General features: G+C 39.9%; 3 protein-coding genes across 6 annotated transcripts; 1 reads left to right on the forward strand and 2 right to left on the reverse strand.

Moving 5' to 3' along the window:
- The first annotated feature begins 872 nt into the window (after positions 1–872).
- Positions 873–4,541, forward strand: ccnp (cyclin P). Of its 4 annotated transcripts, XM_034700794.1 has the most exons (10): positions 873–1,070; positions 1,306–1,412; positions 1,589–1,714; positions 1,953–2,028; positions 2,190–2,362; positions 2,528–2,626; positions 3,009–3,164; positions 3,419–3,577; positions 3,670–3,848; positions 3,990–4,541. In XM_034700794.1, the coding sequence occupies exons 3-10, from the start codon at positions 1,679–1,681 to the stop codon at positions 4,156–4,158; spliced, it is 1,047 nt and encodes a 348-aa protein (XP_034556685.1). In that variant the 5' UTR covers positions 873–1,070; positions 1,306–1,412; positions 1,589–1,678; the 3' UTR covers positions 4,159–4,541. The 4 variants fall into 4 exon arrangements, with proteins under 4 accessions (XP_034556685.1, XP_034556683.1, XP_034556684.1 ...); XM_034700792.1 differs by lacking the exon at positions 1,306–1,412 and having other exon boundaries at positions 874–1,070; XM_034700793.1 differs by lacking the exon at positions 1,306–1,412 and having other exon boundaries at positions 874–1,070; positions 2,193–2,362.
- Positions 4,542–5,028: 487 nt separating this feature from the next.
- LOC117825134 (sodium- and chloride-dependent GABA transporter 2-like) lies at positions 5,029–12,448 on the reverse strand. The gene is made up of 13 exons (XM_034700797.1): positions 12,340–12,448; positions 11,546–11,686; positions 11,001–11,088; positions 10,771–10,903; positions 10,553–10,687; positions 10,372–10,475; positions 10,083–10,207; positions 8,210–8,322; positions 7,988–8,125; positions 7,691–7,793; positions 7,163–7,263; positions 5,894–6,064; positions 5,029–5,454 (listed from the first exon to the last, which is right to left on the reverse strand). The coding sequence occupies exons 2-13, from the start codon at positions 11,643–11,645 to the stop codon at positions 5,362–5,364; spliced, it is 1,404 nt and encodes a 467-aa protein (XP_034556688.1). The 5' UTR covers positions 11,646–11,686; positions 12,340–12,448; the 3' UTR covers positions 5,029–5,361.
- A 524-nt stretch (positions 12,449–12,972) lies between these two features.
- Positions 12,973–24,353, reverse strand: vwa7 (von Willebrand factor A domain containing 7). Its single transcript, XM_034700791.1, has 17 exons — positions 24,252–24,353; positions 22,690–22,954; positions 22,219–22,452; positions 21,872–21,968; positions 20,291–20,425; positions 19,961–20,156; positions 19,625–19,794; positions 18,761–18,873; positions 18,536–18,652; positions 18,050–18,262; positions 16,678–16,810; positions 16,332–16,484; positions 16,155–16,247; positions 15,763–16,049; positions 15,443–15,579; positions 15,182–15,341; positions 12,973–15,030 (listed from the first exon to the last, which is right to left on the reverse strand). Exons 2-17 carry the CDS (start codon positions 22,918–22,920, stop codon positions 14,470–14,472), a joined length of 3,030 nt encoding a protein of 1,009 aa, XP_034556682.1. The 5' UTR covers positions 22,921–22,954; positions 24,252–24,353; the 3' UTR covers positions 12,973–14,469.
- Between the last annotated feature and the right edge of the window lie 1,241 nt (positions 24,354–25,594).

Raw genomic sequence — 25,594 nt, forward strand, 5'->3', positions numbered from 1 at the left:
AAAGGTTTCTGTTCACAGAAAATAGCAGATGATCCTCAAATACTAACAGTAGACATGACAAACTAGACACCAAGTCATTAATGGAGTGCACCTCTGATCCATGAAGGTAAGTCAGTTGTGTTGTTGAGATGTAACAAAATGTTTCCAGTAGACTTACTTAATTTGAGTGACAAAAAACTACCTATACATTGCATATCACTCTGGAACCATCTGCCCGAGGAGATCAGGTCTGTTAAGTCAGCAAGCTATTTTAAATCCCTTCTTGAAACATACTTTTATCACAGAGCCTTCCCAAATTTTATCTGAATTTTATTTGACTTTATTTTATTTTAGCAGTCTTAAAAAATATATTTTAAAATCATTGTATTCTTTTAGAGTTATTTTAGGGGAATTTTGTCTTTTAAAATATGTTTTATTTCTTTATCTTGGCTTGTGTGATTTTATGATCTGCCTCTTTTATTTTGCTGTCCAAGTGAAGCACTTGGTTTTTGAAAAGTGCTCTACAAATAAAACTATTATTATTATTATTATTATTATTATTATTATTATTATTATTATTATCAGGCAGAAATACAGAGGCGAGTAAGGACCACTATTTTAAAAAATGGGTCTTACCTTTTTTTTTCTTCAGAACTTTGACCTTGTTTTTTTTTTTATTCTTTGTTTGACTCAGACTTGTTTTAATCTCAGAATTCAGAGGGGAAAAAGTAAGATTTATAAATATAAAATAAAATAATCAATGTATTTCCCTTCACTCTTTTTGGCCTCGGTCGTCTTCCATAAAAAAATCAATACTTTTTTTTTTCAATTTTCTTCCAACGCCGACAGGAAGTCCCAATCCTAACTTTCCTTCACCCCCGCCCCCACCCCCACTCCAATCAGTGTGGTCTGCATGTCTTTATCAGCCGCCGGCTGACCGGGCCCTCATTGTGTCACTTTACTCCATTCTTCCGCCGACACCCGTGGATAAGTAGCTGCAGCGGCCCGGCACGGAAACTCTGTCTCCGGCTGTAACTATGGCCAGGACTGATTTCTGCGACTCCATGCCCCTGCTGGACTTACACAAGAAGGTGAACACCTGCTCAAATACAAATGTGGAAATAAATTAACTATTTTCACAAAGTGACTGATGCTCATTTTCTTTTTTTATTGAAGTGATAACCAATGGACTTTTTTTTTCTTTTTTTTTAATTATTGAGCAATATTTTGAGGAAAATGAACAACACAAAATTAATTAATTCATCACACCTTGCCCAAGGTAAATTATGCTTTACCTTCAAAAAGACTCACACAAGTCTGCTCTAGTTTTGTGCTTTCAGAAGAACTGCGTTCACCTGGTCTGCTCCCAGGTGTCAGGGAGTCCCTGATTAGATGGCTGAGGCCTTGTGCCTTGATGACAAGTGAACAATTGTGTGAGCTGAATTTTTGTGGAGCTCTGAATAGAGTATAGAGTATAAACTGCAGCCAAGTAGCCCCACTTCAAAGACTTGTTCTGTGTCTTTTGTGTTGATAATGTAGGTAGACGTGTATTTGTTGGCAGGTATCCTTGATCACTGCAGTATTCAAGAAAGTCTTTCTTGTCACGCAGGCGGATGAGAGACGAGCCCCGTTAAGAGCCTGGGCTAATGCCTGTGGGCCGAAAGATCGCTGGCAGGCCGTAGAAGTAGAGGAACCAAGGATGACTTCTGTCAAAATGGAGACGGAACACAGATGGGTATGTTCTCCTTCCTGTCGGTCTCTCTGTTTTTGTAAAACCTATTTTGTCTCAATATTAATCTGGCTTGATAACTTGTGGTTAAAGAAATGGTATAAGAGGCCCAGTCTTGTGCAGGCTTCTGACTGTAATCTCAAGGTATTCTGTGTAAACTTATTTGGCTCCTGCATTACCTGATGCACCAATATTTAATTGTGTATTAAATATTGTATTGTGTTATGCATTGTCTGTTTTAAAGGAAAGGAGGTTATCAACGCAAACAAATGAAGGCATCCTCCTGGGGTTCCACGAAGACAGTCAAACATGTTCATCTGGTAGAGTTAACAATCTAGTTTCCAAACTTCCTTTGACACCAGACTCGAACAACTGACATCTATTGCAAACATACCAATTCACTCAAGTGAAGCATGAGCAACCAATCACATGTCTGTTGTGTTCCTCCTTGTTCTGATTTCCATCTTGCCATCTTGTGCAGCAGCAGGCTGTGTGGAGGAGCCTGCGCTTCTTCACCCTCTTGGTCTACAGGGTCTTCACAGCCTGCAGGCACTGGTGCCCAGCCTGCTGCGCCGTGAAGTGGAGTTGGCACTGGAGAAGTTGGACCTCATATGGGACCGGACGTACGCTTGGGACTTGTTCTTGGAAATGATGGTGAGATATTGTTGACGGAGGTCACCCAACAGCTTCATGAGTAATTGAAGGCTTACACTTTGGCAGAAGAAAATAGTCATCCTCCAGGATTGGCAAAAACACTCACTGACTGTATCTCTTTATATAATAAGTGTATGACTCCTATGTTTTTCTGTCACGATGCAGAGAAGTCAAACACAAAACTCGTTTCCCAACGCTGACCTGCCCCGGCATTTTACGGATGCCACTCGTGCCGTTCTGGTAGACTGGCTAATTCAAGTTCATGTAAGTCTGTTTATTCAGAACTTTCTCATCCACAGGAAAATATTGTATAGATTTTCAGATGGTGTGAGGTTGAAGACTGCAGCTTAAGGATGGCTCTTTGTCTCTAGCTTCAGAGCAAACTGCAGTAATAAATTCAAGAAATTATAGATATGGTATTCAGGTAGTTAGGTTGTATTGAACCCCCTTTTCCATGGAAGTTATTTACTTATTTTCTACTTTACATGTTTGATAATAACAAGACAGCGGGGCAGGGTTGTTTGGCAGAGAATACTAAATGCAATGAATCCAAATTGGATGATTTTTTTATTTGTAAGTTGTGGTTTTATGCAGTACAACTCTCATTTGCCTCCAATCCATACCTGCCCTGTTTATTTCCAACCAGGAGATGATGCATTTTCAGGAAGAGACCCTTCATCTGACCATCCACCTCATTAACCGCACTCTGCGTCAGATCAAAGTGACCACGGTCAACCTGCAGCTCCTGGGCATGGTTTGTCTCTTCATTGCTGCAAAAAAGGAGGAGTGCCTCCTCCCTGAGGTATACCAGTTCAGTCCTCACTGTAACTTTAAGTATTGAAAATGCTTGATTTGGTGTGATGTTCATAGATGTATACATAAAGCACAAAAATCTTCAAGAGAAATGTTTTGGATCTTTTGTGTCACTTTACAGATTAGAAATGTTTGTTTGTTTTTTGACCTTTTTTTAAAAGCTTTTAATATTAAGTAACAGCAGTTACCCTTTTCTCCTGTTTGACTAAGAAATGATGAGCCATTGTTATGCATGCTCTGCAGGTCTCTGCACTGTGCTTTTTGATGGACCACACCTACACTAAGCATCAGCTCCTGCGAATGGAGCGTAAAGTCCTCTGTGGGCTGAAGTTTGATTTGTCCTACTGTTCCCCTCTACATTTCCTCATCCTACTTGCCTCTGTTGCTCGCTGCAGTGCTAAGGTCTTGGATATACATTGTCTTTAACTCAGCACAAGTATCAGTGAGATTATTTTCCAGTTTGATTTGATCTTAAGTGTCAAATATGCTACCAGGTGGTGTGGATGGCCCGCTATCTGCTGGAGCTGTCTCTCCTTGAAGGCCAATGTGTGGCGTTTCTCCCCACGCAGCTGGCTGGAGCAACCCTCTGTCTGTCCCGCCAAGTTTTGCAGGAGCCCCCGACACCGGAAGGGGAAGCCGCCTGGTGCCTGGCCTCCAGCGTCAATGTTGGCAGGTGGGTTTTGATTCTGAAGATGTGTTACCCTTTATCCCCATCACTCTTTTTAGAAAAGTATTCACAAGTCGTCCCAACTTTCAAGATGCATTAATTGCCAACATTTACTCTACTTGTATAATTGATATGTTTGTTTTTCAGTGAAACTGCCCTTCTGAGGATCATGCACATTTTGGCCAGTGCCGTAGCCAAGGCTCATAATCGAGAAACCTGTGCTACTTTTATTAAATTCTCCTCCCCAGAGACCATGCATGTCAGCAGACACCCAGGGTTGAATAATGCCCCAAGTCTGCTGGGCATGTGCACATGACATTGATAACTTCCATGGACTTATTTATACAAAGCCTCAAGGTAGAGACTCAAGACCAGTTTCACTTGGGGACTTCACTTCATTGTGGTCAAAGACTGTAAATTGTATGCTACAGATCTTGATGAATAACCGTTGACATTGAAATGAGTGAGGAAGAAGTATGATGGATTGAATACCAAACACTGATAAAGAATTGCATGAATGGTGCATTTGTGGGATTTACTTAGTGTCAAACATGTTTTATGATCTTATCTTGCAGCCGATTTTGAAAATATTTGAATTGTATTGATGTGTCCTTGTCTTGTCAGTTTTGAAGAGGATGTGGGCTGTCTACCAAGTTATATCTAAATTTTAATGTAAAATAAAGTGTCTGCTGCAACATTTTTGGTTCCAGCTGTTCTTGTATATACTCCTACAGATTCTACCTCTCCAGTAGGTTGTGACTTTGTATCTGCATGACGGTAGAGTCACCCTCTGGCTACATTGTGTAGAGATGCAGAAACGGCTTCCTCAAAAAATTCACTCAAAAAAAATATTGCTGCATTAGTTTACATTGAGAACAAATTATTTTTTAAGCAGTGTATTTTCAATTTAAATTTTGATCATTTGGAATATTATCTATATACTATATTTATATTCATAGCTGTAATGTTACGCAGTTGAAATCCTACATCAAGCAAGAGGGACTTATCAAAAGACTACATCAGAGCGGTAAACATGACCCTGGCCCACCTTTTTGTTAAAAACCTGTTGCTGGCATCAAATTTAAAGTGAACAAATGGTTTTCAAAAGACAATAAAAATGTCTTAGCTTTACCATTTCATGTGTCATCTTTGTGCTATCTTAAATAAAAAATATAGGGAGTCAGTGTATTGCAAGTCATCATATTCTGTTTGTTTACATTTTATACAACATCCCAACTTTTTGGGAAAGAGTCTATGGTTTGGTCTGTCTCTATCAACAAGTTGGTGATGTCACATTTGTGGTGTTTCATTAAAATATAAGAATCCTTCATCATGATATAACTTAAATTAAAGAGACAGGTAAAGGCTGCCCTCAACCATTGATTTGTAGACCTTAAAGGAAAGAAAGTGATATTACAATCAGTAGCTGAGTCAGCTTAGTGCTGAATCAAGGTGGATGCAAAAAGCAGTTTAGAAAACCTCAGGATAGAGTAGTTTCATTTCAGCTGACATCAAACTCCTACAGATCTTCCCCTTTGATGTGCTGAAGTTCAGTTTCACACTTTCTGATCTGTGAGCAGTCACTGGTAGGTTGACACAGATGAAGGAGACGCTGTAAAAGGAGAGAGATGTTTCAACTTAAGTGCACCATCAGTTTCATGCTGCTTGACAGAAACGTTGTTATGGACAAACTTTATCACATTGTTTGATGCAATAGACATGTTTCCAATTCCAGAAGTGAACTTTGATTTCTATAATACTGTATTTTACTGCAGCTGATTTCGAGACTCTGTTCATGGTCACTTTGACTGGTCCAATTCTATTTAAAAATGACCACCTTGTTGTTATTCTGATTCAGTTTCAATTTTCATTTTCAGATTATCTTTATTCCAGAGGGGAAATGTGGAGCACACAGATATAAACAATACAAAAAGACAACACATAGTCAAGTGTAAAAATCAGACAAATACAAATGACACAATATGACATGAACTCCATGCCATTTCTTGAGTTATTGTAAATCATCACAGGCAATTATTGATTTGTCATACCTTATATAGGTTTCCAGAACCAGTTCCCAGTTTATAGAGAGCCCATCCTGGCACAAGCAGAATAGAGGAGAGGGCCATTATCCAACCCAACACATACGCCCAGTCTGGGTACACATACCAGCGATTAAAGGTCAAAGGTTGGTACCAAACTAATGAAGATATAAAAGAGCCCTAAGGATATAACAAGAAGAGAGATGCAGTCAGTATTTTCAAATTTTAAATTTGCAAAGTTTTCTTCCAGCATTAAAACACTGGTGATAAGAAATAAGGAGTTCTCTATCCCATGCGTGGGTATTTGAGGCCTAAGTGTGCATGGACCCACACATTCATTGATTTCCACATGACAGTGATATGCAAGCATAAGTAGGAGACTACAGCATGTGGTATGTTGGTTGGTAGGAAGAGAGCTGGTCTGTGGACTCCTGGATTGCTGGGTTTTCTCTGAGGGTTTTTGTGAAGTCAGACTGGAAACGGTTCCAGTTTACCAGCTGTGTGGGCATTAAAAGGGCACTGGAAAGCACACCTCTTACAACAACAACGACTCCGACGCTGACAACAACAACAACAACAACACAGGCAGTGATTTGGGCAAAGATCCTTGGGACACTTCCAGTCAGAGTTTCAAAATAAGAGTTCTAACTAAAACCATGAAAATTGTCTGAGCTGTGGTATAGTCTGCTATCCTAGCTGCTGTCCCTCTTGTGAATCTTCTGCATCAAGCATTGGGAACCCTGCTCCAAACTTTCTCTGCCTGGGCTCAGGCTGTGGACCTAGCCCCTAAAAGGGCCACCCTGATAGCCATGGGTTGTCTCAGTCAATCCCCCTGACTCCGCAAAGTTTTATGACACTGTTAACAAGAGTGGCATACTCATATCACAGACAAATCCAAGGGCACACACAGCCTGAGAGATTCTTCAGTATCTGCAGGAGTCACCAGAGAGTAGTAAATTGGAGGCAACCCTGCGGGACACGTGGTGTCCTTAAATATAAAAGAGGACGGCAGATTATGATGGTGACCTTTTTTTTTTCTGAGTGACGAGACAGTTAAATGAAAAGTGAGTCTATGCACACCTGGCCCTATATAACACACGTGGACCATGTAGTAGTGTATCTCAATATCCACATCAACTAGCCTCTTGGGGGTCAGTACCTGTACATATGGAATGTGAGACTGGTTGGAGAGGTAGTCTCTTTACTTAGAGAACTGTGGGTACAATCATAACAAACTGATTCATAATCCATATATACAACACCTGAAGCCCGACTCACCAGTGAGACCAGGGGTGTGAGGTAAAGCCAGCAAATTTTGAAGAATGGGTTGGCCTTCACATTTGTCATGTCCTTTATGATGCTGTACAACCGCTCTGCCCCTTTATGAGAGAAGGAGACAGATTCATATGGTGACAACATCAGGCAATGATGTTTGTGAAATTAAAGCTCAGTTTACTATCTGATAGGAAAACTACACACGTATATATATATATATTCCTTCTTTGTATATTACTTCTAGGTCAAACCTGTGAAAAAAAACCTGATGATGTCATCAAGGGTGTCTTCACACAGGCTTAAAGCTTATCATTAACACAGCTGTAGACCAGGTAGTTACGTATGTGCATATGTTACATACTACAATAACATAATTTTGATGCAATGTGTTAAACATTTACAGTCCAGTGTTCAAGGATATTGCCCCTGAATGTCAAGATATCATTTTTTATTTGAAGTCTGTCAAAAATATGGAAGTCTAATATGATATTTTCAGAATTTCCGTTTTTAAAAGCAGCCGGTAATACTTACCAAATACCCATCCCAGTGCCAGGGTTTCAAACACACAGAGGAAGAGGATGCAGGCTCCATTACAAGCATAGTAGTCAAATAACTGGAACACATACATCCCTCCCTGGAGACACAAGAAAAGACAGTTATGCAACATTGGTTCATTAACTGTACATGTTATTTTGATCTCAGTAGAATGGAACATATTCCTGCCACTTTTTCCACATTGTTGAAATATTAAACCCACATCATGATATATCTGAAGTGTTTTATTCTAGTGAGTTTAAATAACGTATGGATGTAGTGCCAGACACTGACCTCAGTAATCATGACAAGCTGAGAGAAGAAGCATATGATGCAGAAGAATAAGAGGAGAAGCTCTCGTCTGCCTGTCCTGCGCATTACAGCAGGAAACATGTCTATGATGGATGTCATCACCACCTCCATGGCAACAAACTGTACAGACAAAGAAGGAGGTAGCGTAAATGTATTTCCAAATGTGACAAACATTTATTCAAAAATAGTTCATATACATCTTACTTGTGTGTCGAGACCCAATAGAATGAGCATGATGAAGAAACAGATGGACCACAGTTGGGGCAGAGGCATCATGGCCACGGCCTGAGGGTATGCAATAAATGCCAAGCCTGGACCTAGAAAACAACGTCAGAATAGTCGTGACTTTGAACAGTATGAGCATCCTTGGTGATGCAGGCAATCCCTGTCTCTCAAGATGGAGAAAGGAAACTGGAAAACACTAATGGATACAAATGGAACAGAAAGGTGAGAAAAGAGGAGACACAGAGAACACAGTGTGTCTTGGTTTAACAAAAGAATTATAGGAAATTTAATTCTAATCAGGAAGGAAAAAGCCTTTGTTGCTAAAAACCACAATGCCCAAGTTTGACCTCACAACAGCTACAAGTTTTTTTCTTCAGTGAGGTAAGATTAGAACATTGCATCATTAACATTTACATTGAAATAAGCAGAAAGTCAGCCACTGATACACTTTAATTTGCTATAAGATATTTAGAGCTGCCTGTTAGTGTGAGCTAGGCTAGATGTTCTTTGATAATTACACCTAGATACACATCACATTAGATAAAAGCACACCACAACTTTCCCCTTGCAAACAATTTTCTTCATGCAGACCCCCTCAACATTCACTGGAAGATTCCCCATACCATGAAGCATGCAAGCTCTTAGACAGACCCTGATCTGTGAACAGCAGAACAGCACTTAAACATGCTTAACAGAGCCGGAAGCAATGAGAAGCTGTGAGTTAGGTGCTGCTTGAGACAAGTTTTCCACAGCATCACAGAACCTCCTTCACTCTTCATGACTATAGTTGTCCTCAAGATGGCAGCAGAGATTATACCAGTTGTTAACTAATTGAAGAAGAACAATTCAGATCCTCTACTTAAAGGAACAGTGTGTAGAAATGTGGGAATATTTAGTGGTCAGATTGTAGTCTGAATTTGGGAGAGGAGATGAGATGAGATGACATGCAGTAAAGGGCTGAGTGCAATCCAAATCTTTGTTTTTTTCCCCATTGAAATGTGCATTACTTAACCTCTCTAAGGCCTATAAGAAGTTTAGCCTGGAGCTAGAAAACAACATCATATTAATTGTGACTTCACAAAGTAAAAGCAAATATGGATCCAGGTGGTGATTCAATATCCCAGTCTCTTAAGATGGAGGAATGTCATTGGAAAACCCAAATAGATTAAAAACAAAAACCCTGGGAATCTGAGACACTACTACTACTTATATAGAGTTATGTACCTTGGAAATGTTCACATTCAGAGTAGATGAATTAAGCCTGGACCTGCAAAACAATCCAAATCAAGCTCTGTTTTCATCTTCTCCAGGCCTTGTGAAAAGCTTACGAAAGTCCCTTTGGTGGAACTTTTGGCATCTTTAATATGTGGTATATCTGATGAATTGTAATTTCTCTCTTATATTTCTTTGAAGTATATCACTACTCATAAGCTTCGCTTGGTTGTATCAGTGTGCATCCTAACTTTTTGTAAAAAATGATGGTTGGTTGGTTGGTTGGTTGGTTGGTTGGTTGGTTGGTTATAAAATGTCAGATGCCATCATTTAATATTATCTCTAGATATATTGCAACACTTGGTTAGTGACCTTGTACTGAGAGTGATGGCTTACAAAACCATATTCCGAGGCACCGATCTTCCCAAAATGTGCTTGATAACACTGAAACTGTCAGAAGGCACACAGTTAGAGTTTGGTGCACCTTTTCTGTTTGCTTGGATGTAACTGTCTTTAACCAATTCTTGGTTAACCTCTTCAGGGCTACAGCATTATAAAATGTCGAAGCTGCCAATGGGCCATTATGAAAACAACGTGTGCAGACAGATGAAATCACATCTTTTCAAGTAGCATAACTTGCCTGACTCAGCCACTTCACTTATTGGAACACCCTGCTCCTGAGCCATGAATCCCAGCACAGAGAACACTGCAAACCCTGCCACAATACTGGTGCCACTGTTTAGTAAACACAGCCACAGGCAGTCCCTGCAAATCATTAAAAATGTATGGATGTTTGGTTAATTCATAGTGTGCAACTGATTTATTTTTTCAGCATATACTGTACATAGCTCTTTACCTCCTCAGTCATCTGTTAGAAAAAATCATGTCACAATTCTGCCAGTAATAACAACACTTTGACAGATACTCACTTGTAACAGTTGTTATTGTAGGCATTGTAACTCCCCAGGACAGTTAAGGAGCCCACACCCACGCTGTATGAGAAGAAAATCTGAGCCCCAGCCTCCATCCAAACCTGTTTCAAACAAAAAACAGTGAGTATATTTGTCCACCTAAGTTCTACACTGTTACCATACGTCATTAAGCTCCTACCTGAGGGTCTGTGAGTCGAGAGGGTTCTGGCAGCAGATAAAATAAGACACCTTGCATAGCCCCTGGGAGTGACAGCCCACGGATCAAAAGAATTATCAACATCGCATAGGGGAATGTAGCAGTAAAGTACACCACCTGGAAATAAAGAAGGATGTTCAGGAATTACAAAGAAACATGGTGACTACATATTCAGCATAGTTCAGGGATAATAGAAGTACCTTTCCAGTAGACTTCACCCCTTTCCAGATACAGAAGTAACAAGTGATCCACATAACAATAAGGCACAATAGCACCTCAAACCTGATGCTGCCTATCTCATCAATTCCTCCTGAAATAGCAAGCACTCGTCGTCTATGAATAAAAAATAAAAAAACACATTAACAAATATTTTTGTTAAAGACTAGGAATGAAAATCCCAGCTGAACAAAGATTAAAAAAAACGACATACTCCCAGAACTCGGTGGCAGGAGACGTTGCGTTTGTCTGGTTAGTCCATGCAAAAGTATTATTATGTGCTGAAAAATCTACGCAGTTATCTGAAAGTACAGTGAAAAAAACAATTAACAACCCTTATCATTTGTGGAGTATTTCAAAGGACATTTTTATTAAAAGTTTTGGTTTATTGGTAAAAAGAAAATGAAGCACGCAAAACTAAAACATAAGCAACCACAGTAAGTGGTATCATTTCATTCTAGGTTTAAGTACTGCCTTCCTTCCTGCCTTTTATTCAGTGGCTTTATGGGGAATGTTGGATCCAGTATTCCTGACACTTGAGGACTAAAAGTCAGGATGCCTGAGCCTCTGTAACTTTTTATTTAACCTTTTTTTTAATATAAAAATCTGTCTTTCACAAATTACCCTATTTTACAAAAATACAACAGTCTTTTAACACACACACAAAGTGAAGTGTCAGCTAGCAAAATGTCAGACCACCATCCAAATGCAAGTACTCTGTTGAACGAGTCAATCTCCATGCATGTGATTGAATTTAACCTGTGTTCCAATAGTTGTTGCAGCTGGCCCAGGGGAGCTGGGGGCTAAAGGAGAACACCAGGAACAGTAAAGCCCATGATAGAATAATGATGTAGGTCATGCAGCTGTAGAGGAGAATCAGCTGCCCGCCATAGCCAATACCTGTGGGGACAGATATTTATACTATTTGTTATTGACAGACATTACAAAATACAAACTTCTTACATTTTCCTCTATCCAGCTCATGTGTGAGAGCCCTCTTTGGACACTAGTTTTATTTACATTGTAGTGAAATTTCAGACTGTCAATCTTCACCCTGAGCTGACACTTACTCACAGGACAACACTTCAGACAAGACATCGGATTTAGCAGTTTTCCTCACAAGCCATTAGGACTCACTAAACTTGTTTTTAAAGAAGCAAGCCCAGGACTTATAAAGCAACTTTCATCATTAAAATCATGTATTTTAATGAAAAGTGATCAACAAAAAGAAAAAATCCCTGGACCCTTTGACATGGGACATGGCCACATTGACATGAGGGTCAATGTGGCCATGTGGTTGTTACCTTTGTAAATGTTTACCTAGATGACTGACAGGAATGGAAAAATGAGTCTTTCATTTCTTGTGTTTGGAGTTTTGCTAGCTCTGTTTCAGAGTGTTAATAGGTTACTACCATGTGTACGCCTCTGAAAAGGTAAATGAAGAAACAAACCGTCCCCCCCGAAGGGGTCATCAGGAATAAAGATTTTTTGAGATGTAGTTTGTGCATCAGATATAATTTGTGCCTTATATTGCTTCAGAAAAGTCTTGATACCTTCTGCCAGTGGGCAAAGCTTCCTCCAGCAGGTGATGCCTCCTTCCTGAGTGTATTGACCTATGGTCGTCTCCAGAAGGAACAGCGGGACGCCACAGGTCACAACGAATACCAGATATGGCACCAGGAATGCACCTAAATTTGTCAAGTAAACAGAATTGCATACCAGGTGGGTACTGACTTTAAGTAATGATCGGTGATTACTTTATTGGCTTACCTCCTCCATTTTTGTAGCATAGGTAAGGAAATCTCCAAACATTGCCTAGACCGACAACATTACCCGCCACAGCCAGGAGAAACTCCACCTTACTGCCCCAATGTCCTCTCTCCTCCACTTCCACCTTGTTGTCTTTACCTGCTGTCTTTTTACTCAGCATATCTAAAACCTCTGTCTGGGCCAAATTCCCCTTGAAGCCCATGCTTTGTGTTCAAGTTTCCTCTCTATATTCACCACTTACTCTGTCAGGTAATGAGTCACTCTCAATCAGTTAATCAGTCCTCTGTGGAAATGTTAATTATCTCTAGATCTTCAATAGCAATCTCTACTCAAACAACTGTCTGAATTTTTCAAAATGTTTCTTCCATTAATCAACTTTAGTTAAACAAGCACAACATGTTGTTTTTACCCTCATATTTATTTTACTTATTGAATCAAGTGTGTTTTTACTACACACATTTAAACACATTCTTTGCATTAGACTATAAAACAACTTGTGAAACAAAAGTCTGCTGTGAATATAACTTCAAAGTTACAGTGAAAGCAGAAATGGAAAAGACTGGAATAAGCACATTTTATCAAGACTCATGATCATCAGAAGAACAGATGTCCTCATTTTTCAAGCCAGGAACCCAAATAGATCTGTGGTGTCTTTCATTTTATTTTCTAATAAAAAAAAAAAAATGTTTTTCCTACTTTCCTTTCCCTACACACTTAAGGTCCCGTTCATTGTGCAATAACTGTTCCATGGACGATGGAAGTAAGGGTGCTGGAGGTGCTACAGCACTTTTTTGAGGCTGCAATTGCATGGCACTAAAACAATAGTGATTAATATCAGTGACCCCCCTACCGAACAAACGACCAAAGGGCCATGTCTCAATAGAACACCAATGAATTAAAACATGTCTTTCAAACTTAACAACTGGCATGACCTTAGAGGTTATAAACTAAATGTTTTTCTGTTATTTCCCATCAGCCTCTTTCAATCCCCCTCCTGCCTTTTAAGGCCACAAAAACATTTGTGTATCTGGGTGTCAGTGTTACCCATACATTTTCAAAGTTATTCTCCCCCCCCTTTCATGTCTCAGACAGCACTTAGGCTTAAATGCTGGATGTCTTTACCTCTCTCTGCTGCTGAAATTAATATTCTCCCAAAATGTTTAACATTCATTTCAGTTGCATTCCCTTAATTAATTCCCAAATAATTTTTTCGAGCAGGCAGACGCCATTATAACTTCTTTCCTTTGGAAAGGAAAAGCCTTGTGAAATAAAAAATATCTTGCAAATTCCAAAATGCCTCTGAGGTACAGTATGTCTGCGCTATTCAGCATCTCCTTTTCTTTAAATTCATCTATTCACTCCAATCTAGCTTTTAAATCTGCATTACTAGATAAAAAAATCATTGACTGGCAACATTTGAGAATTAAAAGCTTCAAGATCTGTATTCAGATGACGTCTTTTCAGCATTTAAACAACTCTACTTTAAAGAAAATCTGCCCAAAAGTATTTCTTTTTTATTTGCAAACCCAGGACTTCCTGTTCCTGTGAAAACCTGTTATAGAAAACAGGTACGCATGCTTTACGAGGGCGTCCATCACATTTTAGAGGTAAAATAGCTCTACTGTACAATAAAATCCCTCCCTTCTTTTCCCTCCCAAATCCCGGCTATTGAAAACACAAGACTTCATATTTTTCAGTGATCTGTCTTTAAGAATGACATTAACCACAACATAAAGAGTCAAAATAGACACACACACAAAAGTGTGTATTTTTTAGCACTTCTTTTCCCTGATTTTATCAGGGTCGGTCCTCCAAAGAAATACAACTTTTATGTTTTTTAATCTTTGGTAGGTCACTGGATTCCAGCGATCAACACAAAGAATACTTTGAGCTGCAAAACATTTGTAAGCGAATCAACCTAAAGCCAATAAAACCACTGTAGACCCAATAACAAAAGAAAACAGCCCAGTGTTAGTATTCTGTCCAGCTCTGTTGGCGTCTGTGCTCATGTCTCTTTGCTGCCTCTGGTGGCCAGATGTTAGATGGCAACGTTTCATGTTTCCAGCTGTGTCCCAAACCAGAAATTCTGCCTGGGCAGAGCAGCAGCTGGAATTGTACCACACCCACAGTGGTTGAGATGAATCCAGTGCCCACTCAGACACATTCAAAAGGGGGTCACCTTTCTCCAGTCTGGCCTTGTGGTGATGGTGGTAGCCTCCAGTAGTTCTGTTGTTCATGTTTGCTTGCTGCTGGTTAGGGCTGGGCTTTGCCCCATGCATACTGTTCTCACTGGGTGGAGGAATTTGAAATAACGTAAGAATGCCTTCACCCTTCTGAAGCAGGATGGAAGCAAGACCAGAGCGCCCCATGTCAGACACGACCAGAGATACACTCCAGTTAGACTGACTGCAATTGGAAGAACAGGCAGACAGTATCTGTGCTGTGGAGCAGGACGGTGGGGAAATGTCAGGGTCCTACATGTGAAAGAGGAAGGGTGTCAGTGCAACGCAAAGAAAACTTATCTCAGCAATCTTTTTGATATGAAAATATAATCAGATCTACCAAGAAAACAAAGAAAATAACTGAGGACTTCTGTGTAAAACAACAGTTTGAGTTATTACTCACTGGTGGGATCACAGTCAAGTAGGCCACTGCGTAGTTTGAGTCTGGAGAGTCATGAGCACGGACAGTGAGTGTGAGCGTGACAGTCACTCCTGCCTGCGCTGTGGCAGGAGTATGGAGTTCCACCTGACCACGGAAAGACCCTTGCTCTGCAACATGGAACCTTAGAGAAAGGAACATGAACACTTAAAACACACATGATTGACAAGTCGGGAAAAGATAAGAAATGAAAAGGCATGATAAGACTCCTTTTTCAAACATTACCTGTGATTTCCTTTCTTTTGAAAATACCCATAGTTGTCATCACCAGTTAGACTGAAAAGACGGGCTGGGCCATGGTTCATGATTTCAAAGTCCACCATTGTGCTGTGACCTGGTACCAGACGCGGGAGAGAAAGCACCTAGGGGTTTGGAGACAGATAAACTGTGAAAGATTGTCCCAGTAGGGTGGATAAAAGAGAAGCAACATTGTGTACAGTAAATCACTGCATACTTTTGTCTGCATGTGTTAAAACTGACCAACAGAACTTCATTTTTTTAGAAATGAAATCTGTTACACATGAATGTCTTGTTTAGAGGATTACCTGTATCTGAACTTGAGTGGGCTGAATCATCTCTGTGGAAACCCGCTCCAGCTTGTTTCCTCTGCTGTCCTGGCCTAGTAGTCGAACACTAAAGGGTACTCTGGGGACAGACTCCACCCAGCCCACCAGCTCCTCTACGGAGTAGGATGATGAAGGGGAGGAGGAGGAGTTCAGCTTCACCTGCTGGATGTTCTCCCCATCAGCTCCCATCAGCATCACATGACTAAAAGACACCTCCTCATCTGGAGTAAGGCCTGTCACAGCCAGCACCAGGAATGCAGGGACACCTGTGAATTCAAGGAAGGGAAAATGTTGGTTGTGAAATTTACTCAAGCACCTATGCGATTAACATCAATAATGACATTCCCATATAATACATCACCATCCCTTACCAGCCACTGGACTTCCCTCCACTCTTGCCAGACCTGGATGTGTCTCATTGGTTACGGTGGCAAAATAATACAGGAAATCTACGCTGCTGTCACCTGCCAACAAAAAGACAAATCCTCTGCTTTTAATCTGACTAGGTATCTGTTACTGAACGTACTCAGTCATCATTTTTTCATTACCTATTACACTGAATGTGAGGTTCCCATCACTCTTGGCTTGAAGTTTCCACTGGCCTGGCTGTATAGGAGAGAGCAGGGTGATGCGGTAGAGACCCTCAAAATGCTGCAAATCTGCCAGAGGTCTCCTTTCTCTCAACAAAGACTGGCTTTGGTCTGGAAAAGAAAGAAAGAAAGATGATTGACTTTATTATTTACTAAAAGCAAAGCATAGTAGCAAGAATGGAAGATGTGGAGATTTAGTGTTTGCTGCTCAGAGATAGTTGTTTCAGCAATAAAAAAAAATAGGATTTTAGGATAATGTTTTCATCAACAGTTTGTGCATATGTTTGTGACCGCCAATGTTTACCTGATGGGTTGGTAAGGATACATTCACTCAGAATACCAGTGATGTGCAGTGTGATGTGTTTTACTGAGCTGTCAACTGTGAATGAATGGGAGGACATCAGCTCTTGGTCACTCTTCACATGTAGGAGAGTCACCTGGGGGTAAAGAGAGATGTGCATTTTGTCTTCAAAGACATCAAAAGGGAAATCAGTTTTTCATACTCAAAGTTGTTAACAAGACATCTCACATTATTTAGGTATAAACGCTACTTAACTTAAGGCATAAACCATGCAGATGTCTTTGGTTCTACAGATTGCTTTACTCTCTTTTAAATATTTTTTACAGCCCCCTCTTTTAAAAAATTTGACCACCTTCACTGCTTTTATCAACCTAATTTGCAACGTATTAGCAGGGATGTTAAAACATCTCCCTGATACTACATGGGACCCCTCTTAAAATGGCAGCCAGCTGATTAACAGTGTAGCTTTACACCGCTAAATAGACGAACGGTTATTTTTTTCCTGGTGGAGACCAAAACAGAGCCAGATATTGAGGGAATAAAGTTAAAGTAGATAGAAACTACATAAAATACTGGGTGTTAACTGGACGTGAAAGATTAATGCTAACTGTTAGCTAAATTACATTTACTTGCAACTTTACAGGATGTTATCATCTTAACCTACAGCTGGTTTTCATTGCCGCCATGTTACATTTTAGCCATAGACTGTATAAATAATAGAGGTAGTATCCGTGACGTCACCCATCTGTTTATTAAGCGTTGTATTGAGGCCAATCGGCGGCGGAAGCCATATTGGAAATGTTGAACTCAACATAACTGCTGTCGAGCTAGTGCGGCGTAAAGATGCAGGCTTTGAGCATCCTTACTAACAGCGTTAGTTATCCTGCCTGTGAAGTCAGCTGTGCCTCTCATATTGGAAAACTCGTAATCTAAATATCTTCGAAAATTGCTGTTAGAAAGAAATTAACCCCCGTACAGTGTGTTCTGGTCGAGAAATGAGCTATCCAGACTACACTTGTTTTTTGTACCAGGCTATAGACATGTTTATTTCTGCTGTAAAAATCGGCTTTTGTGAATTTGTGTGTATGTGGTTTCCAGTTCTTCCAGAGCCAGCCTTAAGCAGATCCTCAATGAACTGCAGTTTTTTTTAACACTTCCACATTGGCCTCATATTTTTAGACCAGAGGTTGCCACTTGATTCTAGCTCAAAAACAGGCACACAATTATGTAGCTTTGAACGGTAATGAGGAGTTGGAAGCAGAGTCTGCATGCATATTGTCAGAATCCAAAAAAAGGTTGAATTCAACTTTGTAGCCTCCTCCCCTGCCTCTAGAGCTAGCTTGATTTGACCCTTCAGAGGACATAACTGATGTACCTTGTTGACAGCTGTGTTATCCTCTACTATAGTAGAGACTTTGTGGATGTCAGAGTTGGTGGTGAAAATCGTTAGCCCTCCTGACAGGGATGACAGGGAATAGTAGAGAGAAAAACGATCAGGAGACAAAGGTTTCCTGCTCCTCCTCCTCCTTCTTCTTCTTCTTCTGCTGTCTTTTAAGTAGCTTGGGTCTTCAGTAAGCAGAAAAGTAACCTGAGGGAAAATCAGTACATAACGTGAGAAAAGGGTTAGGCGTGGGAGTGACTTTTATGACTTTTCAGGCAGAGAATGGAAATATCTCTTTGTATCTCAGATAATTATCTCTCCATGTTGTCAGAGCAGCTGGGTATTTCTCTTGATGGCATTTTTACCACAGTCTGCCTCAGCGCTGATGACTTAAAAGAAAACATAAAAAAACAGGTTCACACATTTGAGCTGCTTTGTGCAGTAGTGAAAGTAGGATCCTCTTCGATATTTAAAACCTACCTTGCTTTGTTTCTCCAGTGCTAGGGCCTTTACTGCATCAAACAAGTGCGCATCTTTAGGGGAAGCATCAGTGAACACGAATATATCTGACAATGGTGGGCTGTGGGTGAGGGCCAGCTGAAAACACAGAGCAGGACACACAGGATGATTCATCAGTAGCTCCATGTTTTCACTAATTCACACATCTGATCTTAAGTGTTAGATCGAAATTGCACCCTAATTTACCAGAACAGCTGACAGGCACATCTCTGGCTCATCACCTCCTCCTAGTGCTATCAGATTCTCCATGTGCATCATAAATTGGTCTGGGTCGTCAGTCTCAAACACTGGTCCAACCTCTGCAGAGAACAGTACATAAAGGTTAACTGGTATGCAAAGGATAATGACTTTGTGAGCAGATATAGCAGCCCTGTCAGACTCAGAAGTACCATAATACTGGAATGTGAAGCTTAAGCTTATTCGTGCTAATCAATTTTTATGGGGAAAAATACAAATGAAACAACCATTAGATTAAAAGTAAATAAATAACAGGTTAAAGATGAGTAACCTGGTTATTATATGATACAAAGTCATAAATAGGAAGTGTTTCAAAGACTACATGAATTTTCTCAACTCTGACAGCATTTCTTTCCAGTTTAATGCACCAGACTGTAATGAGTTGATGTTGTTTATTTAATTTTTCCTTGTGTTTTATCTGTCTTTGTTTCCTGTTTCATTATGTAGAGTTCTCTTGTTTTTCATGCCTTGGTTCCTCCCCGTGTGTAAGTTATCCTATGTCTTGAGTTATTGGTGAGCCATGTCTCATGTTGTGTTCCTTTGTGTAATTTCTTAGTCCACTCTATTATGTTTCCTGATTTATTTTGTAGTTTTTGTAGTTGGATAATTGTAAGTATTGGGTTCACAGTATGTTTTTTTTTTTATTCTAGTGTTTCCATAGTTTTCTTTAGAATTTAGTATCTTAGACATTTTAGTAAGTTTTGTTTGTACCTTTTTGTTCTTTTATTATTCTTTTTTTTTTTTTCTTCACATGGGTCCTCAACCTTTTTCTCCCATTGTGACAGACTGTGCATTTGAGAGTGAAGCCATTACCTGGATCATGGAAAGGCACCAGGAGAAAGGTGCCAGGCTGTCCAGGGTTGTGGGCTCTGGTTTGGATGATTGAGTGGGCCCGGAGGCGAGCCGCAGTGATCTCCTCAAACATGCTTCCTGTCGTGTCCATGACAAATACCAATGCAGGGACCTGCTCCACACTGAAAAGTCTGTCGATATCAGAATGAAAACAAATATTGACTAGATTAACTCAAAAGCTGAGGATATCTAACTAACAAACCATTTTACTTGAGGAAGTTATGACAATAACAACATTTTATGGGTCTCCTGTCTCCGTAAGGACCTGAAATCTGTGAAACAGTAGTCAAAACTCACCTCAGGAAGGTTTTGTGACCCACTGTGTCTTTTAGGTCCCTCAGTACACTCTTTGTAGCCTCAGTAGCCAAAGTGGCCGCTTGCATATGGAGGTAATGGTGAGGGGAGAAGATAGGTGAGGTGCTGTCCTTGTTGATGCCCCCTTTGGCCCCCATGTAGCGGCTACTGTCCAGAATACCTCCATGACTACATTTGCCTGCAAAGGTCAGTTTGAAAAGTAAAAAGCCATTCAAACTTCATAGTTAAAAGAAAGGGCTATTCATTGAGGTGTATTCCTTTGCATTATTGCTAGGATTGCAGCTGCTGATGGCTGAAGTTGCACTGACACACCCTGAGGTTTGAGAGGGAAAGTGCTGAAGTAGCCAGTAGTGAGCAGCGGGGAGTCTTGCTGTGTTTTTGTCAATCTTGGCAGGAGGTTATCTCGACAGGTCACACTGAAACATTCCATACAGGTAGGAGTGTCATCTGTGGATATAAAGAAAGAGGGTTCGGTCTATTAATTGTCATGATATCCAAAAGCCGTAATTAACTCCTGCAGTAGTAAAACCTTATTTGAAAGAACTTGCAGTGAACTTTGCCTTGACCTTTAGTTTGGTTTTGTTTGGTTAAGAGATTGAGGATATTTTATGCTACATTGAGTTCACATGTTTAAAATGTGTCTTGACTGTAGCATTATGATTCCTTACTAAAGTCTTATTGCAGTAAAGTGTTAAATCTTTGTGAGGTTTTGATGCACAGCCGGCAGCTACATTACACATAAAATGTGTTATATGAAGAGGTCTGCTCAAATCACAGAGGTTCAGTGGCTCATTCACGAACCATTGTACTGCCAGGTCAGGAATTATATTTTCTAGTTTTACCATGATAGATTAAAACATAATACACTAATAATAATACACTAATACATATACTATATGTAGATAATTGCACCATGCAGCCATATGCTATTTTGGTGAATAATGCATCCAAAATTTGTCAGTAGCCACAAACGTACCTCACAAATTTGTGGCTATACCATTTGATTTTTTGTTTAAATTATTTAGGTGACTTTATATATTAAAATGTTGCTGATCAAATGGTCAAACAATTGATTACTCAACAGTGTTATTCTAGCACAACCCCAGACAATGGACCTACACTTTCAATCTCAAACTAGTGTTTAAAAATCTTTTTGATGTAATGATAATCATCTCAAACCAAAAAGTGTGGCTCCAGATATCGAAAGGGATTTGTCAAAGGACATATTAGGATAATGATTTACACAAATGTAAAAAAAATTGTAGTATTAGATTTCAAGCTATAAGAGTTTAAACTTTTCAGCACAATTCTAAATATAGTATTTGCTTTGAGCCTTTCTCCATCTCTATCCATAACCTGATCAGCTACCTTCTTGCATACCAACTGTACATGTTTCATCCACACTGCTATTATCAGCAGGGTGTCATGTATAATTGCTAGACTGTACAAGTTGCTAGGTGTGGTTGAACCACAACAAGTGTTGGCTGCTCCCTCCCTAGTAACATGCATGTGTTGGGCTTTGTACTAGCTGTCTCTTCGATGATAAATTATTGAGCACTCATCCAGTCAGCTTAGTCTTAAGTCAACCTGCCATGCCACTGTGTATGCATTGAAATCCACATTCTCTCAGACAGAAAACCATTCACAAAAGCAACACTGTTGCAAGATGAGTTCAGAGTAGATTGCCCAACATGCCCACACTGATGGGCTGCGCCTACTTAGTGTTGCTCTTCACTGAACAATGACCGCAGGGCCAGCTCTAGCCATTTTGGTATCCAAGAACAGAAACAGGGTAGGATTTGATGTTCCCTACCATAAGTACTGACTCAGAGGGAACCCCTGATGTTATGGAAAGGGTGGTTGTATAACAGATGTAATGATAGTAAGAATTACCCTTTGCCACAGGGATGGAAGGCTCCTCTGGCTGTAGCAGGTGAAGGTAAATGGAACGCTGGCCCATCTCAACCCAGTTACTGTGACTGTAGAAGTCCTGGAATAAAATAAGTTTAAATGCAAAATATTACATCAGTTTTTGTCAGATCTTTATCATAATTACTGCTCCTAGGCAACTAGAATCATCTATTTCCACTTCTCCTCCATAGCTTAAAATTTCAATCATATGTCAGAAGATGTCTCTTCATGTAATCTCTCATTTTGAATACAGAGGAGTTCATTAATTAATCAATCCATTCATTCATTCATTCATCTGCCTGTGTCTGTTTTAAAGTACCACTGTGTACCTGCAGGGAGTGAAATAGCTGGCCCAAGCTGTGGCGAGCACTCTGGTACTCTTTTGCCCGTACTGACAGCAGAGTCTGAGCCCAGAACTGTCGCAACATCACGATAGAGCTGTTCACACGCTCCGAGTCAAAGTGGTACACTGGGTCAGCTCTGGTGGAGCTCAGGAAGTCCATGGCTGCATTGGATTTTACCACCTCTCCAACAGCTCTCCAGAAGCTACGGCCCAGAGTGGTCTGGAGGGGATAGAGGCGATCTTTAACATGATGGGAAATCAGTGTACTTCTGTTCTCCGTTATTATAAAGCAGTATAAACAGAAAGGACCTATTTCTTTTTTTTTTACATTTATTGAACTAAAGATTTTAGGGAATGTGATTTTTAGGGAATTTTATTGATGTCTGATATAGTGATACTGAATAATGGACCACAGTGAATCAAATACTCTATTCTTATACTGCAGCGATCTGCTCACCTTCTCTACATGGTTTTCCTGATTCAAATTCTCCATGGTGACATTGAGAATGGCCTGCTCAGTGATGTACTGGTGTGTTTTCGAGTCCCAGGACAAAGTTAATACTCGAGACCAGAAGTTGGGGAGAAAGCCGGTGCACGGTAAAGCCAGAAGGAAAAGGTAGGTGAGGAAAAACCAGAGCATCTTTCTCCTGGTGCCTTCCCAAAGTCCCCCTCTCCCCTGTGTCATCATGTCTGGGAGACAGGGTTTGAAGGTCACATTCTACCTGCATAGAATAAAGCAAAACAGTCAATAATTGTATTCATCCTGCAGACACAGAGCAACAGCATTCACTTGAAGTTGTTTTTCTGGAGACTTCATGAATGTACTGTAAGTCAATGCAATTTTTAAAATCCAAGATGCATATTTGGCTCCACCATAAGTTTTTTTTTTTTCAATTTTGACTCTTATTTCTTTCAGTTTATATCAGCCTTTTTATCCTTTGATTCTGCCATCTTTCCTTTTGTCTGTCTTTCTTCTTATTATCTTTTGTTATTGTGGCCAGTGAATCAGAAACAATGATGTTATAATGCTATAATGAGTGAAAGAGGACCACAGAGTTCAGGGACAGTTATCTGTGAATGTGTTATTACCAATGACACCTGGAATATGACCCATTGTTGAAACACAATAATGATAAGGGCAGTTTTAGTCAACCTTTTTTAGCTTTGAAGCATTTGTGTGAATGCTTTTATTTAATTTGCTGCTAGACAGTCAAATTGAAAGTACCCCAAATCCCAATATTAAGAAAATATAGCCGAGCTATAAAAATTCCAATCACTAAAAGAGTTTGTAACAATTGAAGACTTTGTCATCTAAAGAAGTTTTCTGCTTGCTCACCCCTATTAATTAAGAAATATTCTGCGCTAGTTGGATCAGTCCATGCTAGTCATCCATGTGCCCTTTACTCCCATTTTCTTCTCCTCAAGCTGCCCCCCCCTCTCCCAAGCCCTCTCTTCCAATTTTCTCAGACTCGCCTGTACACAGACTCCTATTGTTCCTTTCATCCTTGTTCAGATACAATACTTTGGTTTTGTTCTCATCGTCTGTGCTTTCATGAGGAGAGGGGGTCTAAAACAAAGCATGAGACCCGTAAACTTCTACTCCCACCCTCTGCCAGCATCTTCTTCAGGAAACCAGTTTCAATTGATTGGCAATGTCTCTTAAAATTTCACAAAGCATTAAGACTCCTCCTTTTATTCATTTTACAGGATACTCTCACACCGATTTTTGTATCACTTGTATTTCAACATTCTTTGTCTAAGGTATGCAAAAAAAAGTATATTTGAAGTTCCTCTTCACACTGGATGTCCTCCTTTATCAAAGTAATAATAACAATAGAATAATGTCAGCTGAAAAGTTTTCTTCACTTCAAAAGACAGAACTCTAAGAATAAGCACATCCTGAAACACTTACACACATAGCACAGCATAATTTTAATGAGTATTCTAGGTTACAGACATCAAATGTTCTTAAGCTATGTCTATAACTTCATTTATATGCAGAACAAAACATTTTCTCACCTTAGCTCTTCCTGCTGGACTTTATATGTCTAGATTGCAGAGACCACAGCATGTAGTAGAGAAATCACAGTCCTGTAGGTTCATAGAAACACCGTGCATGTAGGTTTATATAACAGCAACCTGTCACAGGGTAAACTGGGCCCAGTATCACAGCTTTCCCATCAGAGAAACAAAGTTATTGAGTCTTTGTTTTTGCCTGTCCTTGGGTTCTTCTCTCTTGCGGTCTCCTCAGAACAAAAATCACATGCCAGATATGTGTGGAAGAGGTGCTTAGCTTCAGAGTGTGGTTGACACTGTGTGTTTGTCAGTGTGTTTGTCAGAGATGGGGCACACCATGAGGCAAAGGACTCGTCATGGCTCCCCTACAGCTTAATGCACCTCCTTCGCCCCCATTATAGCACGGTGCATTGGTTCACCACAATAGGTCTGCATATATTACCAGTCAGGGTGTTCAAATCAGGCCTTCCCCAACCCCCTGCCCTCCATCCATCACTCTTTCTTTACCTTACAAGACCAAAAAACACTGCTTTTCAGAGCTGCAAACTCTACAACTCCTAGTTACCGTTATTTGAATGGAAATGGAAACAAGAGTTCATCAGCTACTGACTAACACAAGGGACAGTGTTGAACTTCAGCTTATTGGATGGAATGCTGTAAAAGAAGATGGACAAAAAACAACTGACGTATTTTATTCAACTTTGCTTCTCTGTTGTGAACAGCTACCTAACAACTGTAATTCAGTCCAGAACAAGGTATTTTCTCATGTTTTATTTAAAAATGAAATTGAAAATAAAGGATGAGTAAAAGGGTTTTAATACAGAAATTGTTTAGTAAGCTTGGCAACACAATCCCAGCCTGTGTCAGGGAGAGGTTGGTAAAAACAAAGACCATTATAAAATGCATTCCTCTGCCTGTAGAGGAACCTGAAGTGTGTGGGAACTGTCACCAAACCACATAATTTACTGTAAGCAAGCAGCAGGTGAGGTTAGTGTTTCCTGTTTATCTGCAGTGGTAACCTAGTTTACCTTTGAAGAAACACTGTTTCCAAATTATTTTTGCTGTTGATGATTATATTGCAGGGGAAAAAAGGTGTTATTTCAAAACTGATGTATGTTCTGAAGGGTAAAATATGCAGCCTTAAAAAACAATATGAACCATAAAACCTCAGTTTCAGAGTTCAGCACAATACATTTTAAATGCTCATTTTGGCAATTTTATTTGGGTGTCCAATTTATTGAGGTGAATTATTACTTCATTCAGATATTTTAATTGAGTCCTGAAGATGTAAGATACGTTTCTGAAGGAGGGGAAAGGGGAGGCAATTGTGAAATGATTTCTGGATT

The sequence above is a fragment of the Notolabrus celidotus genome, chromosome 14, assembly GCF_009762535.1.
Source record: "Notolabrus celidotus isolate fNotCel1 chromosome 14, fNotCel1.pri, whole genome shotgun sequence".
In the NCBI taxonomy this organism is placed as follows: domain Eukaryota; kingdom Metazoa; phylum Chordata; class Actinopteri; order Labriformes; family Labridae; genus Notolabrus; species Notolabrus celidotus.